This window comes from Stegodyphus dumicola, chromosome 1 (assembly GCF_044657685.1).
Source record: "Stegodyphus dumicola isolate Sdum_Otavi_A_Nest chromosome 1, ASM4465768v1".
In the NCBI taxonomy this organism is placed as follows: Eukaryota; Metazoa; Arthropoda; class Arachnida; order Araneae; family Eresidae; genus Stegodyphus; species Stegodyphus dumicola.
The window spans coordinates 176090571-176110170 of record NC_140768.1 but is presented as its reverse complement, the minus strand read 5'-3'; the positions used below and the strand labels follow the sequence as shown (position 1 = coordinate 176110170).

The 19600-nt window shown below is 36.4% G+C and overlaps 1 protein-coding gene across 2 annotated transcripts in view; it reads left to right on the top strand.

Annotated features, from left to right (window-relative positions):
• LOC118201849 (T-cell activation inhibitor, mitochondrial) overlaps positions 1-19600 on the top strand; it is a 74821-nt gene that overhangs the window by 51698 nt on the left and 3523 nt on the right. Inside the window, exons 7-8 of one of the 2 annotated variants that reach the window (XM_085823133.1) lie at positions 1809-2053; positions 5361-5492. In XM_085823133.1, coding sequence (XP_085679259.1) covers positions 1809-2053; positions 5361-5492 — 377 coding nt within the window. Of the gene's footprint in view, positions 1-1808; positions 2054-5360; positions 5493-19600 lie in introns of those variants that run through there. The other variant, XM_085823136.1, reaches the window with a different exon arrangement.

Below are 19600 nucleotides of genomic sequence, written 5' to 3'. Positions count from 1 at the left end.
TTTGAAGCCAGGTTCGTTGACGTCACACTCCAACCACTCGTTAATGCTTTCAGCATCGACGTTCTCACCACCCGGAACTGTTTTCACCATATTGGCAAGAGTTGCCGTGGACGTGTCTACATCTTCATTCTTTTCTTCACAACTCAGAGGGGTTAGGTTGTTGTTGGTTTCAACATTAGGCATGAGTTTTCTCCATGATTTTATGAGGGTTAACGGTTTCACTGAGTCCCATGCAGATGCAATATCGTAGATGCTGTCCAAGATTGTGTAGTGTTTCCAAAACTCTTTCAGATCATAACCTTCTTCAATTTTGGTCATTAGCAGCTTGGTTCGGTATGTTGTCTTCATTTTTGCAATTACTCCTTGGTCCATGAGTTGGATTAGCGCAGTAACGTTTGGGGGGAGAAACTTTGCCAAAATTTATCCATCAGAAGACTTTAGCACACTTGTTGCTGGGTGAGAAGGTGCGTTTTCGATCAATAGCACAGCTTTTTCAGGCAGGTTTTTTGATTTAAGATGTTTACGCACTTGAAGAACAAAGATTTTTTCGAACCATTCTTGTAAAATGTTTCGGTTCATGCATCCTTTTTTTTGGTTAAAGTAATCAACGGGCAAATTTTCTATCCTTGTGCCTTTGAAAGATCTCGGTTTTTTCACTTTCCAATAACAACAAGTCTAAGTTTATGTCCACTGGTAGTGTTACTGCAAGACATGATAGTGATCCTTTCCTTGCTGCTTTTATGACCTGCTGCTTTACTTTCACTTTCAAATGCTAAAGTGTGAGTGGGAAGACATTTCCACAAAAGTCCCGATTTGTCGGCATTGTAAAAATTTGTTTAAAAGATAGCTCTTCTTTTAAAACGAATTCTTCAAATTCATGGTGTAAATCGTTGGCTGCTTGTTGGTCACCACTAAGTTTCTTCCCATGAAGTCCAATTTCTCGAATTCCACGTCACTGCTTAAAACGAGTCAACCAGCCAGAAGACTCATCAAAATTTCCTTTCAGGCCTAACAACTCAAAAAAGGTTTTTGCCTTCGCCGCAGTTGATAGGACCATTTAAAGGAGTACCCTCTTTTCGAACTCGAGTTAACCACTCTGTCAATGCCGTGTCTAGCTCATCAAAGGTAGAACCCTTTATAGTTTTTCTCATTTTGATTGCAGAAGCACTGTCCGACATTGATGCAAAGTTCGCTTTAGAATGTCACACACTGTTGTTTTTGCGGTTACATAATCCAATTCAATTTGCTGCCTTGTAGCGCTGTTTGCTACTTTGCAGCAAGCTACTCTCGATTATCCGGCAGGCGTGGATAATCGAGAGTCGAGATAATCAAGTGTATATCAATTTTTGATTTGCATTAACAAATGCATGCTGAAACTTTTATAATTTTACCTTTGTTGCTTCAGACTATTATAATTTCTAAAAGACTTGCTGCATTACCAAAAATATAATGCTGCATTTTGTTTTCCAAATTTGCTGGTTTATTAGCTGAGCCTAAAATTTTTTTGAGTACATTGTTGCCAGTATGTCATTTTGTAATAATTAGAGCATATGGTGCAACTTAGTAACTATCCTTTTCCTTCTAGCTTGTTTCATTACAGTTTTAATTTTTTTAACACATTTTAACACTAGGGCACTATAATCATGTAGGCATATTCACTTTAATAGATGCATTTCTAATTTTTACTGTTTGAAACTGTTCCTTCATTATTAAAAAAGATATTCATAGATTTTCTTTGGACCCTATATATTTGATTCAGTGTGGAAAATATAGCTTATGAACTCTCAAAATTTTATTTTATTTTCCAGATGATCCAATCTGTCCACCAGTTTGATGATTTATTGAAACATATACCCAATGCTGAAAGAGGTCTCTCTGAAGTCTTGAGAGGCATTAATGTTGATCATAGGAAATTTCAACCTACAGTCATGGTTCAGAAGTATGTTCAACAGTTGGGGAAACTTACTTCAGCATTATATAAATACAGATGGCTTAATGGATATCCTTCAACCTGGCCACGTCGATTAGACAAATTTCAGATTGTAGTGGAATGGTAAATTATAATTCATTATAAAGATTTCGTGCCATCACTGAAGAACAATAGCTTTCCAGAAAACATTAAATGCAGAATAGAAACCTAATCATTGTTATTTAATAAATGCTGAAAATAACTAAAAATCTTTTGTGTTAAAAATCTGAAATTAATTGGTTTACTTATGTATTAAAATTTATGAAAATTGGGTATATAGAAGTCACATTTTTGGCTGTTATGAAACATTCATTTGAAGAACTTGATATATATTATTAATATCTCTTGCATGTAACTATATTTGTCACCTTCTAACATGCATTTAGAAGTTACTAGATGTCAAGCATCAAACTACTGCATTAATACAATGGATTGTTTGCTGTCATGTCTGCCAGGTGCCTATTGCTTCATACTATCATGTAATTAATTCAGAAGTCAAACAACAAAAATCAGCGTTATACCTACAAAATTTTCACAGGACTAGTTTCGATGGTTTTACCGAACCATCATCTTCAGCTGCAAAACCGCAAATGAACAAGATAGGAAATAATGATTAGATAAGATAAGAAAGCCTGAACAAGAATAAGCAAGTGGCACCATCTGTTGGCGAAACCAGAACTAAAACATAATTTCTCTAAAAGCCGAAGGCAAATTTGGATTGGAATTAGGATCGTTAACTAGAACAGAAAGATTTTTATGAATGTGAAATGCCTCTAGAAAATCCAGTTCTCCAATGGAAGATGTTTTTTGAATAATTTTGGCAGCAGAAAAATTGAAAGTCATCAAGGGCTAGTTTGGAGGAGCAAACTTGAAGAGCACGGAAAACATAGGAATAAAATGAAGCTAACTTTTGTTTAGTCGGATGACATGATTTAAAGTGTGGTGGAAGGCAAACCGATGAAGGTTTACGGTAAACTGTAGTACTGAAGTTGGATGTGTTACATGTGACCAGAATGTCGAGAAACGGAAGAGAATTGCAAGTCTCAAGTTCAAAAGTGAACTGAATAGCAGGATCAATTGAATTCATTGTTGAAAGAACACAGAAGTCTTCTGTTGCTCAACATTGCTGGTCCGAAAATCACACTTTCAATTTTTCTGCTGCCAAAATTATTCAAAAAACATCTTCCATTGGAGAACTGGATTTTCTAGAGGCATTTCACATTCATAAAAATCTTTCTGTTCTAGTTAACGATCCTAATTCCAATCCAAATTTGCCTTCGGCTTTTAGAGAAATTATGTTTTAGTTCTGGTTTTGCCAACAGATGGCGCCACTTGCTTATTCTTGTTCAGGCTTTCTTATCTTATCTAATCATTATTTCCTATCTTGTTCATTTGCGGTTTTGCAGCTGAAGATGATGGTTCGGTAAAACCATCGAAACTAGTCCTGTGAAAATTTTGTAGGTATAACGCTGATTTTTGTTGTTTGACTTCTGAATTAGTATTTATTCGGCGTGTTATTGTGTCTTAATTATCATGTAATTGTTAAGTTCATTCCCTGATTTCAGCATAATCATGTTTATCTATCAATACCACATGTATATCATTGTATTAGCAAATTGGTTTTTGTAAGTGGTAGTTTAACAGTAGGAAAATATAATTTCTGTAATCTCAACCATCCACTCTTGCTAAAAGGCTTTCAATCTTTTATAATGAGATTTTCCTTAGCAACATGACATAGGTATATTAGTAATATCACAAGAAACAGTTTTATCATTCAATTTTTTGTCTTCACTGATGGCAGTATTATTTTTCAGCCTCTATGTGTACTCTTTACTGGATAATGTAGAAGGTATATTTACTGCTGCATTTTATGTGACAGTATAATCATTCACATCTCTTTATATGCCGTACTTAAATTGTAAGTTACAACTTATTAGTGTTTATTGTGTTTCTGCTTTCACAAGCAGTGTACATGCCCTTACAATATAGAATAAGTAACTAAATATCATGCACAACAGTAGTATTTGTAAATTTATAAGTGGAGTCAACTTAATGTTATTAACATATACAGTAGGTGCTGCTTAATTTGAATACTTTTGTCCATGGCTATTTTGATAATATTAAGTGGATGGTAACATTAAACAATGCGGAAAAATATCTCAGGAATATCTGTACATCTCTGTTTTTGCATAATGGGCATTTGAAATCTCTTCACCAGAAAATCACCAAGAGAGGTTTTAAATAGGGAAAGAAGGGTACAAGGCCTCTAGATTCTGCGGCAGACAAGATGGTTGTTGATTGATGGCTTACTCGTTGTTCAGTGCTTTTGGTGCTTTAGCTGTGGCTTGCATGTATGGGCATGAATTAGAAGTACTATGTCCAAGTCTCATGCCCTTGGGGACCAAGATTTCCATTTAGGCCAGAACCTAAGTCTACACTGTGTTAGTGAAATACTTACCATCATCACAAAAGAGCTCTTGTCTGTCAGTTTGAAGAATTCCAACTCCTTCAAATTTACGAGCATTGAGTGGTTGTTGCAGATGCCGTAATTCTATCCCTGAGAGTGCTCTGAATTAAAACTGCAATGAAACTTAATCAGCTAGCTCTTGTCTGTTTTCACTTGGTAAAATATACCAATCCAATTTATTTAGAAAATTTTAGTCAATAAAATAACTGATTTTGTAAAAATTTATTTCAGAGCTGTTATTAATGAGACTACAATTGAATTTAATCTGTGTTATTTAATTTGTTAAGAATTTAATGTCTTAATTGTAGAAGCAAAAATTATGAATGATGTTAGTTCATTAGTAACTTTAAAATATATTTTTATTAAAAATGAAAAGAAAAAATATGGAATTTTCTTGAAGATGACATTAAAGATAGATTTTCTTTTTGTTGCTTTATATTCTTATAAAATTTATTTTTCTGATCAGGATTTGTCATTTTGTTTCTAAAATTTTAAGGATCAACTTATTTAATGTAATTTTATTTTTTGTGAAAAAGTAAATTCAAATTCTATTCTGCTGTTATAAAAAAAAAAAAAAATAAATAAATTGTTACATAGAAATTGGAAGGGGGAAACACACTGATGTAAAATTGAAAATTAAGCAAAAAGAAAAAAAAAAAAAAGTTTGTCATAAATTGTTAAATAAAACTCTTAGTTTCTAAGGCAATCAAATACTGGTCTCTTCTTCAACAGCAAAAATTGCTTTTTTTTGCTCCTGAATTTTTTTTCCTCTTTTTTTTTTTTTTTTGGGGGGGGGTAATTTTAAATTATAAATATTACTATTGTTTTTGGAATAGATGCATTTTCTTTTGCTCTTTAATTATGTGTTAGATTCAGTCTATAATTACTAAGCTTTATAAATTGTAACTTTGTCCTTCTACATAGTGAAGCTGGACCTTTAATGTTATCGCCTACTGGCCAGTTTATTGTTCCAGCATCTTGCCCAGCATTCTTACTTGTGGATTTTGTCTCGAAGAACATGAAAGAAGCAAGTGATCGTCTTGAGCAGTATAATTTGTAAGTACTTTAAAAAAAAAAAAAAAAAAAAAAAAAAAAAAAAAAAAACTATAAATATTATTTGTTAAATCGTAACAAATAAATAACTACACCATCTTGCACAACAGCAGTATTTGTAAATGTAAAGTGGAGAAATGAGTCAACTTAATTTTATTAAGATATAAATTAAAAAATATCTGTAAATAAATATTATGCACATAAATTTAAATTTATCTGTAAATAAATTTGCCTTAATTAACTTCTCTTATTTTGTTGAATGGTAAAGTTTAATTATTCCTACCCTGTAAATATTTGTTACTCAGTTTTGAGATTAAGTTAAATTGTTTTAATTGTGAATGTTAAATAAATAAGATTTTCTGTGTTTGTAAGTGTTGTATGTTAATTTATTTGCTCAGTTGTTAGAAAAGTTGATAGCCTTTTTTTTTTTTTTTTTATCATAAGTTGCAGGAAAGGATATGAGCACTGTTGAATATTATTTAATAAGTCAACTGTTTTCATTTGGCTGAGCTTGCCTATTAGGCTGGCAAAACTGAGAATCTAAATGACTTTAACTGCTTTTCATCCGTGTCTCGGAGTTGCCAATTTGTCAAAAATAATTATCATAAGTGAACTTTTAATTTATGGTTCAAGACATTTATTTTTTCTGAATGAACTTACAATGTATTTTGTAGCTATGCTTGTGACCTTCACGATGTTTTATTGTGAGAATACATGAGTTTTATGTCATGCCTCTTATGATTCAGCATCCAGGCACATATCTGCCTGCATATGAAGCTGTTTTTATCTATGTCAAGTGCATCAGGTTAGTAATTCAGGCTATTTTGCAATATGCTGAGAAATATGCAAATTAGAGCTTGTAAATTTTATCTTTTAGGGCTTTGTCTGAAAATGTTGTAGAAACGTTATTTTTGTCCAAATTATAACACCCCATGTGTCGTGCCATGCTTTTGAGGTCTACTGTTTTGAAATTTAATAAAAAAAAATTTTTCACATTTTCTGTGTACAGATAAATATTCAATTTATAAATGTTAAAATTCAAAATTATATTGAAATTATTTTATGTGTTCATTGTAAACAAAAACACACTAGAATAATTATTTACCTTTTGTTTCATAAAAATATTTCTAGAATCTTTTATATTTTGTTGCTCTAATTAAAAGTACATAATAAAAAAGCTAGGTAATTTTTGCTTGGAAGCTAAAAAATAAAGGTTTAGTTAAAAGATTTAATCTTGCATGTCTGTACAAGATAGAGTGATTAGAAATTAGAAGCTGTTAACATTTTTACTTTTCTTCAGCAGTAGTTTATAATGCCCTGCTGTAGCTGCCAGCTATCCTGATTTTACCAGGAGACTCACGATTTTTCAACACATCTTCTGGTTTTTAGCCTTTACTAATAGTGTTTTTGAGCAATAAAATTAATTTGCAGATATTAAGTTTCATTTAGGAATTAATGAAGCTTAAATTGTACAAGTTTTATTTCCACATCCCTAACGATCTTCAGCACAGTTTTTCTTATGACATTTTATTTGATCTGAATTGTTTTAATCTATGGAGTAAAGTATAATAAATATATATAGTAAATATTTACTGATCTATAGTAAATATTTACTGATTAAACACTTAGCTTTATATGAAGCTAAGTGTTTAATCAGTAAATATTTATACCTAAAATTAGAAACACAACAACTTTGAGTTTGGCATAGTTTTAAGTCAAGATCTTGACTTAAGTTTACACTTTGATTAAAATCTAGAGTAACATCTTGATTTATCTTGATTTAAATCTATGCCAAACTCAAGGTTATTGTGTTACTAATTTTATGTTTCACTTGACATGTTTCTCTTCTGCTTTTATTTAGACTTAATTTTATTTGAATCAAAATTTAGTTCATTTTGGACCAGAAATATGAGTTATTAGGCCTATTTTGGAACCAGAAACATGAAAAATCTGAAATGTCTTTACCAGTATTTGAAATCCAGACCTTTTGATTGCTAGCTGAACGTACTTCTGATTTAGAATGAAATTAAAGAACATAAAGTTTAGGATATATAATCAATGTATTTTGCATCAGAATCATAATATAAATAGTTAAATAAACTGAATCATGCATTCTAAAACATATTTAAATCATTTCGGGGGTTCTTTAAAATGGTGCCACAAACACCTCCTGGTTTTTGGTGGTTTCATATTTCGAGGTTGGCAGCTATACCCTAATTATACAGTCCCAAAGTGTGCAGTCAGAGACAGGTCTGTTGTTGAGAACAACTCTTAAACAAATGGAATTTGTAGAGAATGCGCAGAATTGTTCATGACAGTCATTATAAGCAAGTTTTTGAAATGTGAGCACAGTACAGCAGCAGAATGGAGAGTAACATCTTTGAATACAGTACTCAACAATTGTATTGCAGTCTTTAAAGCACAGACTGTTACAACTTATAGGTTAAAGCAGCTTGATAGCCCCGTCAGGGGGCTCACTTTTGTGAGTATGGGTTTGGCAATCCTGAGGTACCCTAGCCCTTCAGGGGATCATCTTCTTGGTGAGATGGGTGTCACGATCCTGGAGCCCCAGTAATCCCCAGCAATCTATCCTCTTTTCCGTCTCCTCTCCTCTTGTCTGGAACTTTTTCCCTTCCCTTCTCCCTCGTGGTTTCCCTCTACGGAGTTTGGGGCTCGTCACGAGAGACTGGAGCAGCCCTTGTCTCTAGTTTTTGAGTGGCAAGAAAACTGCCCCCGTTTTTGCCGTGTGTGGAGACCCGTGTCGCTGGAAAGGAGGGTCCTGGTAGTTGAGGGGCGAAGTACTGTCCCCAACACACTACTTTGGCCTCTGCTTCAGCTAAACAGGAGGCACCTTAGTCGTCCTCACGGGTGTCAATCGGCTGGTCACTAGTCCTTGTGTCAGTGGCTTGGGGATAAGCTCTCGGGAGTACCTGCTTTCGGGAAAGCCGACTGTGGGGCTTCAGTTTGTGTATAGGTCCGGCTAGCCCTAACACAGGAATCTGTGTTCCCTTGTTGGGCTCCGTGTTGGGTGGGGCCGTCGGACCCGAATCTTTTCTTCTTTATTATGGCTAATTCTAAAATATTCTTAATTAAAAACTTCGAAGTCAGTCCCGTCGCTCTAAGAGCTAGTTCCGAAAAATCTGCTAAAAAAGTATGTACAGATGCAACTGCTAATAATCCTAAGAATAGTCCCCGTTTCCTTGTTGTCTCTAGTCCTTCTAGCGAGCTTCAAAAGATGTCTCCTTTTGTTATAAATAAATATATCCATTCTTGTATTGGTGAGCCCAGAAATATTAAGCGTCTTCGCTCTGGAGACTTGCTGATTGATACAACTTCGGCCACCCAGTCTGCTTCCTTACTTCAAATAACCAAACTTGGTAAAGCAACTGTCACTGTAACAGGGCATAAGACATTGAATTTTTCTCGCGGCGTAATCTCGGAAGTCGACCTTCTGTCTGTTCCTGAAGAAGAGTTCGTTTTTGAGTTAGCTGATCAAAAGGTTTGTGCTGCAAAGTGGATCAAGATGCGTAAGGAAGGTCAGTTGATTGACACGAAACACGTCATTCTGACCTTCAAGTCGCCTGATCTGCCGAAGAATATCAAGGTTCCGAAAAATCTGCTAAAAAAGTATGTACAGATGCAACTGCTAATAATCCTAAGAATAGTCCCCGTTTCCTTGGATATCTTAATTGCCCCGTAAGACCGTATATTCCAAATCCTATGCGATGCTTCCAGTGCCAGCGTTTCGGCCATTCCAAGATGTCCTGTCATGGGACCCTGACGTGCGCTCGATGTTTGTTGGTTGGCCACAATAGCGATAATTGCACTGCTGCGGCACTGTGTATAAATTGCAAGGGTGACCATCCAGCATTTTCCCGATCATGCCCAAAATGGAAAACAGAAAAGGAAGTACAGACGTTAAAAGTCACTAGGAACATCTTGTATGCTGAAGCCAGAAAACTAGTGCAAGGCACACAGCTTCAATCAAACAAGTCATATGCCAGTGCCGTTAAATCAACACGTACCATTGCCATCCAAACCTCAATAAGTACACAGACAGTACAGAATAAAACCCATCAACCTGCAAGCAAAAAAAAAAAAGGAAATCCAACACACGTAGTACAAAATAAAGAAGTAGTTATTCAAAGCAAACCAAAAAATGTCCCTGAAAAATCAATTAAGAAAAATAATAGTCCCAGCAATAGTTCTGCAGATGAAATGATTTCTGAATCAGGAGATTCAGATAGCATGGAAGTGGAAGAGGACATGGAATTCCCGAACATCTGCTTCCGCGCAAAACTAAAAAGCAACACAGAACTAACAAACATCAAACATAATGGCCACCCTCGTCTCATGGAACTGTCGCGGATTCCATCGAAATTTCCCTGACATCAAAGCTATGATCAATGCTTATCAGCCTGTGTGCTTGGCAGTACAGAAAACAAATCTGAAACCAGATCAACATGCAAAACTTCAGAGGTTTTCTTTCGTCAGGACGGATTACCTTGCAGGTGAACGTGCTTGTTGAGGTGTAGGTCTTTTCACCTCACTCGACTATCCCTGAAGTTTCCTTCCTTTGACGACATCCCTCCAAGTTGTCGCTGTACAAGTAAATTTTCATACAGTCAAAAGTCGTTACTTCGGACACCCATAATTCGGAATGATCTATAATCCGGACATCAAAACTAAAAACTTTCTGTGCATGCGCCGCGTTGACACATGCGCATAGGCGTTTACGCGTGCGCGTAAGACCTTTTACGACTGCGCATATCAGTGTGCGCAAGTGCAGAATACGTCTTCGCGTGCACGTTTTATGTATAATGGATGTATAAGCAAAAATTATCTAATTATCTATTTCAGTTAATGTTGATGATTGCGTTGTTCCTTAATTTTCGAATTGGATCCGGCTTATTATTTTTTGCAGACTGTAAGAGCAATTTTATAAAAGTAAGCTTAAACTTTCGATTATATCAAATAGAATTTCTGATATATATTTTTTAATATGTAAAGGATCTAAAGCGAAAGTATGTTTTGAAATCCGAAATCTGTTTATCAATTTCACGCTGCTCGGCGGGGGGAACGCCGCGCCGCAGCGGGCGCGTAATGAATTGGAAGTTGATTTGTCAGCACTATCCTTATCTTCAGCGCAGATGTTTTTATTTGGCTTATAATTCCTTACCAAATGTAGTATTTCATCTCGATATGCTCCGTCTTTGATATGATTTAAAACAAGTTCCTGGTCATTATAATTCGCTTCCGATAGCGAAAAAAAGTAACAGAGGTTATTGAAAACGAAAAAATTTTGATTGACAAGTTAGTCGGTGTTCTTGACACAGCAATAGGACTTGAACAGCGGAACTTTGTAACTGAACAAGAAATTATGTCTGTTTAATAGAATTAAAGAGAAAGTATTATCACATGAAACGAAGCAAAACTTAAACAACTTACATTAAAAGAAATGTTTAATAAAGTAAACAAATAAATATTAAGCTTTTTCTTTTTGCAAATTTTGATACCCTTTAGATCATAATTGTTCTTTATTTCATAAATTACGGTTTCATATTTTTAATTTTAGAATTTCTGCATGCCATCTTACGAGATTTAAACTGATGATCTATAATCCGGAAAAATCGATAATCCGGAATCGCTGAAGTCCCGATGAGTCCGGATTAACGACTTTTGACTGTATTGTAGTTTCAGTCGTTTCTCTTTATTTGCCTCCTAATGAGCACATTGATCAGCAAGATTTAAATGGTCTTATAGAGCAGTTGCTTGTGCCTTTCATCATAATAGGAGATTTTAACGGCCATAGTCCGCTCTGGGGTAGTAAAGATACAAATTGCTGAGGAAGATAAATTGAGCAGATGATCGAAGATCATAGCCTTTGTCTCCTGAATAATGGGCAGGATACGTGCTTCCATGAGCCTTCAAGGACATTCCATGCTCTCGACCTTGCCATCTGTTCACCATCTCTGTTGCCATTTTGCACTTTTAATGTGGGGAATGATCTTTACAACAGCGATCACTATCCCATTTTTATATCTCTTGCACGAAGAGGAGCAAACCCCATGTCGAGATCCCCTCGATTCATACTCGATAGGGCAGACTGGGAACTCTTCTCTTCCATTGCAGAGCTCACAGATGAAATGGTAGAAGATGCTCGTATCGATGATGCTGTTGAAGCTGTTAATAATACTATTATTGAGGCAGCTATGCTTTCCATTCCTAGAACATCAGGAAAAATACTAAAATATTCGAAACCATGGTGGAATCGCGACTGTCATGAAGCACTGAAAAAACAGAAAAAAGCATGGGGTATTTTTCGTAGATATCCTACTCTGCGAAACCTCATAGCATTTAAAAGAGCCAAAGAAAATACATGAAAAGTAAGGAGGGAGAGCCAAAGGAATTCTTGGATTTCATATGTGTCGTCAATAACATCCTCCACACCTAGTGAGTTTGGGAAAGAGTTCGAAAAGCATGCGGGAATATATAAAGACCACTTGTTGTGTCTAGCGGTGTGGGTTCAGTGAAGTGCATGACGGAAACAAAACAGACTACTTCACGGCACAAACATTTATTTCTAACTCACTCATAAGACAGCCGCGATGCGCTATTTACACAGTTACATTACATTCTACTCTACTTTCGTTCACAGAGGTTCTCGGGTATAAAAGTAATGATACTCTCGAAATCAGATGCTACATCCCTCCCCACTTACTTAGAGATTTAATCTTTGAGGAGCTTTGTGGATGCGCGAAGATCGTCTAAGTCCTGGCTGAGGTTGCTGCAACTCTTTATCAAGATCCACTGGAAGGACTGGATCAGTTTTCCTTGGAACTGACGATGTTTCAAGTCTGGCTGAAGTTTGCACAGCTTCGCTTCTTTGTTCAATGTCCTTGTCCGGAGCCTGTGGCTTCACGTTTCCAACTGAAGTAGCAGCCATACGAGGTTCATAGATTATCGGTGCAGACGGAACCTCGCTCCCTACCAATCTGATCTGATCGACGTGCCGGCACAGTAAAGTTCCTTGAATGTAAATGGTATAATGCAGCGCTCCATCCTTATTTGTCACTCTGCCAATTTTCCATCTAGAATTTGCCGATCTATAATCCCGAATGGCAACCTTTTCTCCGATCTCAAAATTTCTGTCTTTGAAATCCTAAGTATTCCTTCGGATGCGTTCTTCCACTCTCCGTTTAAGATTTGGAACAACTAAATCAATTCGAGTTCTAATTTCTCTTTTTAAGAATAACATTGCTGGACTTAACAAGGTTGTCATGTTCGATGCCTTTTTATGATTGAGGAATATGGCAAGTTTTTGCTTAATATTTCCTGGATAACCTTGCATAGCATGTAATGCTTGTTTAACGGTGTAAATGTACTGCTCTGCTTGCCGGTTTAAATGGAGCACACATTTTGTATTTAATTCCATTATTCCTTATAAAAGTTTCAAATTCCCCCGATGTAAACTGAGGACCATTGTCACTCACTACTCCTAAAGGCAGTCCGTATCTTGCAAAACAGTCTCTCAAGCATTCAATTGTCTGAAAGGAATTTGCTGACTTTAAGGTATACACTTCTAACCATTTTGAATGTGCGTCAACGATAATCAAGAACATTCGTTCAAAAATAAGGCCTGCAAAATCTACGTGAATGCGTTCCCAAGGCGCACTTGGATATTCCCAGTGATGGACCCTTGCCCTTACTGGATCTGATTTGAACTTAATACAATCGACACAGTTCCTAGAAACTTCTTCAATATTATGATCAATTCCCTTCCAAAAGACGTAGGATCTGGCGATTGCCTTCATTTTAACGATTCCTAAATGTCCTTCGTGTAACTCTTCGAGAATTTTAACTCGGAGTTTTTTCGGAACAACTACCCTCTGACCACTCATTATAAAGTCATCTTCTAAGGTGTACTCGGCTTCCCTACCTTCCAAACTTTCTCCAGATTTCAATTTCATATAAAGACTATTTAATTCTTCATCAGATCGTGTTTCCCGAGCTATCTCCCTGGCTGTTACCGGAAGAGTTTCAATTTGGGAGAGTTGGAATATTTCAACATCATCCTTAATGTTTAAATCTTCGGACTTAAGAGGTAGGCGCGACAGGCAGTCAGCATTACCGTGTTCCTTGGTATTTCGATACACAATATCAAATTGATATGCTTGCAATATCAGCGCATAATGTAAGAGTCGGGTGGCTGTAAGGATAGGAAGTCCTCTTTTCGATTTGAAAATAGCCACTAAAGGTTTATGATCTGTCACCAGAGAAAAGCGTCTCCCCTATAGATATAGATAAAACTTTTTGACAGCAAAAACAATTGACAGCGCTTCTTTATCGATTTGGGCGTATTTCTGCTCCGTGTTAGTCAGTGTCCTTGATGCGAATGCCATAGGCCTTTCTGTTCCGTCAGACAAAACATACGAGAGCACTGCCCCAAGACCTACCGGAGATGCATCAGCAGCTAGCATTAACGGTAATGTGGGATCGTAATGCATTAAAACTCTGTCTGAACAAATTTCCTTTTTTATTTTTTCAAAAGCGATTTGACAGTTTTTGACCAACTCCATTTAACATCTTTTTTTGTTAAATTATTTAATGGATGTGCCAAAGTTGCCAGATTAGGGCAAAATTTGGCATAAAAATTCACTAACCCCAATAAGCTTTTCATGTCTTGGACGCCTTTCGGCGTAGGGGCATTAGCAATTGCCGAAATCTTTTAATCCGTTTTATACAATCCATCAGCATCAATTTTATGCCCTAAAAATTTAATCTCATTTTGGAAGAATTTACTTTTGGTTAAGTTTAATTTTAGGCTGTGCTCCTTGCATTTTTTGAAAAATATTTCCAATGCTTTTAAATGAGACTGATCATCCGGTCCTGTCACTCGAGCATCATCCATAAAAATTTTAATTCCTCCGATCCCCTGAAATAATCCCTCAACATAGCACTGCCAAATAGCTGGGGCAGCATTTAATCCATACATTAAGCGTTTACAACTATACAACTCCTTATGCGTGTTTATTGTTAATAACCGTTGGCTCTCTGGATGCACCTTCATTTGTAGGTAAGCATGACTGAAATCAAGTTTCGAAAAATTTTTACCCCCATTAAGGCACGCAAATATTTCTTCGAGTTTTGGTAATGGATGCTGTGGCACTTCCAAATTAGGATTCAGAGTCACAGAATAATCAGCACAAAGTCTAATGGAACCATCAGATTTAACAATTGGCACAACAGGCATTGCCCATTCTGAAGTCTCAACCCTCTCAATGATACCTTCTTTCTCAAGCCGATCAATTTCTGATTCAACTCTATTTTTTAATGCGAAAGGTTCCGGTCGTGACCTACAAAATATTGGTTGAGTATTAGGTTTCAAATTTAGTTTTACTTCGTGATTGTTAATTTCACCTAGTTTACCGTAAAAAATTTCCTTATACTCCTCAAGCAATTTTTTTAAATTCAATTCACTAGAAGTTTTCAATGCTTTGATGGCATTCCAATTGAGATTGATTTTATACAGCCATTCTCGGCTGAAGATTGTGTCCAAATTTTCCTTCACAATGTATAGATTTAAAACTAATTTTTGACCTTGGTATTCAACTTTAACAGGAACATATCCTAAAAGTACCACCTTATCACCCCTGTAAGTTTTAAAAACTAAATTGGTAGGCTGAATCTTTTTATTGGAAATTTATTTATAGACATTACCGAAACTGTTCCCCCAGTATCAAGTTCCATGCTAACTGGTTTGATTTCAATTTTAACTTGAAGCATTATTGGCGGTCTTTTTGGCTCTTCCTCTCTTAACATCTGTGTTTTGGAGTTAAATCCATAGATGGGGACCTCATTTTTCGAATCATAATCATTATTTGCCTCAACTTTCTTTTGTTTAACTTGTCGGTTTTTCTTAGACAAATAACACACCTTTTCGATATGTCCAATTTTTTTACAAAAGCGGCATTCACTTGTTGCAAATCTACAGTTGTTTTTATTGTGATTTGCTCCTAAGCAATTCGAACAAGTTTCATTTTTACCCTTATTGCTCTTAGCAACAAAGTTTTGTTTCCGCGGTTTGGACTCATTTTTCTTGGTTTTAAGTACCTTCAGTTCTACGGAATTTCCTATAATCTCATTTGCACCCTTAACTGCCTTTTCCATCGCCAAAGCTATCTAATGTTTTCTCTAAATCAATATCATTTTCCTGAAATAATCGATCTAAGATATTGCGATGTCGTAGACCGCTAACGAAAACCTCCCTTAACATGGTATTTAACATATCCTCTTTATATTCACAAGGAATCGCTAACGAGCGTAATTCAGTGACATAACTACTAATTGATTCCCCCTCATGCTGTTTTCTATTAATAAATATGTGCCGACTAGGTATTATTAAGGCTTTAGGATTTAAATGATCCTTAAGAACCTTTTTTAGTTCGGTAAAATTTTTTTCTGAAGGATTATCCGGAGAGAGTAAATTTTTTAACAAATTATACAATTTCGCATTCAAGCTTGAGATCAGAACTTTCCCAGGTTTTGCCTCTGGAACATTTTGAATGTCCAAAAAAGCCTCAAATCGTTCTATGAACGAATCAAAATTTTCTACCGTTTCATCGAACTTACCAAAAGAAACAGAAATTTTGTCTTGTTTATGTTCCGATTTCTCTTGCAATGCGACCATTAAAGCTTCATTCTGCTTTATCAATTCTTCAATTAACTTCTCCATCCTTTCAAAATAAAAATCAAATAACTTTCGTACCTTTTGCAGTTTTTGGGGAATCCCCTAATCCAAGTTTCAGTTTTGCCACTACTTACGCATGTAACCCAGTGCGCTGAGTCGGGAACGATTTTCTTCTCACACAGCCTCGTTGCCAACTTGTTGTGTCTAGCGGTTTGGGTTCAGTGAAGTGCATGACGCAACCGAAACAGACTACTTCACTGAACCCACACCGCTAGACACAGCACTTTCCATTCCTAGAACATCAGGAAAAATACTAAAATATTTGAAACCATGGTGGAATCGCAACTGTCATGAAGCACTGAAAAAAGCATGGGGTATTTTTCGTAGATATCCTACTCTGCGAAACCTCATAGCATTTAAAAGAGCCAAAGCAAATGCATGAAAAGTAAGGAGGCAGAGCCAAAGGAATTCTTGGATTTCATATGTTTTGTCAATAACATCCTCCACACCTAGTAAGCGAGTTTGGGAAAGAGTTCGAAAAGCATGCGGAATATATAAAGACCACTCACTTTCCTTTTTGGAAAAAGATGGCCGAGTGATTAGCTCCATAGAAGAAATTGCGAATACTATTGGTGAGACATTTGCTGCCGTTTCTTCCAGCAGAAACTATTCACCTGCATTTCTCTCTATCAAGCAACACTCTGAAATAAATCCCATCGCATTCAACTCTTCCAAATCTGAGCCTTACAATAGAGCATTTACTATGCTGGAATTAAGGAGAGCTTTGTTGCAGACACATAGGTCTTGTCCGGGTCTGGATGGCGTGTATTATGAAATGCTAAAGCATCTGCCCTATAAGTCACTGACTGCCCTTCTCACACTTTACAATAGAGTGTGGAAGGGGTGTACTTTTCCCAGTGCATGGAGGAGAGTTGTTGTAATTCCTATTGCGAAGCCAGGGAAAGATCCAAGAAATCCCTCCAACTATCGGCCAATTGCCCTTACGAGTTGCCTATGCAAGCTGTTTGAAAAATGGTAAACAGCCACCTAGTCTACTTCTTGGAAAAGAATAATATTATTTCGCCTTATCAAAGTGGTTTTCGAAAGGGGAGAACTACCGTAGATAATATGCTCCTTTTAGAGACATCCATTCGAAAAGCTTTTGTAAGAAGGAGTCACCTTGTCTCGGTATTTTTTGACATTGAGAAAGCTTATGATAAGGCATGGAGATACGGTATACTTCGGGATCTTCACGAGAGTGGCTTGTGCGGCAACCTACCAATTTTCATTCAGAATTTCTTGAATACTAGAACTTTTCAAGTAAGGATTGGCTCTGTTTTGTTGGATGTTTTTGTACAAGAAGAGTGTGCCTCAAGGCTGTGTGCTTAGTGTAACTCTTTTCAGCCTAAAAATAAATTCTGTATTAAAACAACTTCCTCCCACCATTTCAGTATCTTTATATGTTGATGATCTACAAATTAGCTGTTGAGGTTCGGATATGAGACATGTAGAGAGGCAGCTCCAGATCGCTTTGAACAGGATCCAGGAATGGGCAAAAAGACAAGGATTTACGTTTTCGAAACAGAAGACTGTCTGTGTGCATTTTTGTAGAAAGCGAGGTCTCCATCCTGAGCCTGAGTTATACCTTAATGGGTCTGTGATTCCAGTTGCATCTGAAGTAAAAATTTTAGGGGTGATGTTCGACCGAAAATTGACTTTCCTTCCTCATGTCCTAAACTTGAGAAAAAAGTGTACAAAAATTTTAAATATTTTAAAAGTCCTGGTGAACACCTCCTGGGGTGCAGAGCGTTGCTCCATGCTTTGCATTTACAGAGCTCTTGTTCGCTCTAGGCTAGACTACGGCTCAGCTGTTTATGGATCCGCTCGGTCTTCAGTGTTGTTAAAACTAGACCCTGTTCATCATCAGGCTCTGCAGATTTGTTCTGGAGCTTTCAGGACGTCTCCTGTCCAGAGCCTTTATGTTGACTGTTACGAACCATCACTCCGTTTGAGGTGTGAGAAATTGTCTCTTTTACAGTATTTTAATATTTTATCTCAACCTGACCATCCTTATAACTTGTGTTTATGTGATAATAGCTGTGACCTTTTATTTGAGGCACGTCCATCCTGTGTGCCTTCTTTTCCTGTCAGAGTTCGTCCCCTCATTGAAGAATTCTCCCTGTCTGATATGTCTCCACAAGCAGAACAGCATTTTGAAATTGCACCTTGGGAAAATGCACAAATCCACCTTCTTGACATTTTCCACAGTTACGGAAAAACAACTACTAATGAGAGCATCTACAGACAAATTTTTGCTGAGCACAGGCATAGTTACAGGAGTTATGTTTCCATATATACGGATGGATCAAAGTCAGCTTGCTATGTCGGGATGTTATTTATAATTGGTGACCACATGGAAGGCAGACGTTTACACGATGCTTCCTCTGTCTTAACCTCCGAACTGACTGCCATATATTATGCGCTTTTGTACATCTCAATGCCGCACCATGGAAAATTCATTGTATATACAGACTCCTACAGTGCATTGAAAGCTTTAGAATCCTTTTCTGGCACTGATAATCCTGTGATAGTGGATGTTCTCAAGTTGAATATTAAATTGACAAGTTGTGGATATGAAATTCTGTACTGCTGGGTCCCCGGACATACAGGAAAAGGGCAATGAACTGGCGGACATCGCAGCGAAATCTGCTGTTGAAATGTCCGCCCGCCTCATCCCTTTTAGAGATATTTGTTGTGTCATCAAAGAGAAGATCAGAAAGAAATGGCAGCAACTTTGGGACATTTAACTTCATAGCAAGTTGAGAAGGGCAAAGCCTAAAATAGAGTACTGGAATACTACTAGCAATCGCAGGGAGGAAGTTCTTTTGACTCACCTTAGAATTGGTCACACTATAGTAACTCATAACTACCTTCTGAAAGCTGAGAACGAGCCTGTTTGTGCAAATTGTGATGTTTGTGTTTCAGTGTATCACATTTTAATAGTCTTCGTGAGAAGTATTTTAATAGCTGTGACCTGCCTCTCGACCGTTTAATTGGAAGAGAGGTCAATACCAATTTGTTTCACTACCTGAAAGAAACAGGTTTCTATTATTTAATTTGATTTTTGTCTTAAGATTTTATGTTAGAATTTTAATGAATCAGATGTTTTAGTATTTTATATCTGTATCTCATTATCTGAATCATAATCAGCATTTTCATCCCACCATTTCATTATCTTTTTACTTGCCTCTATTTTAAAAATGTGCTGTTGTCTTTAGACTTTTTTTCTTTATATAAAATCTATACGTTAGTTTATAAGTTTAAAAATGAATCCTGTGTTTGGCGCATATAGCCTGTAGAGCTTTGTGCTATAAATCTACTACTACCACCTTGATAGCATTATTCAAACTGATAAAGATAA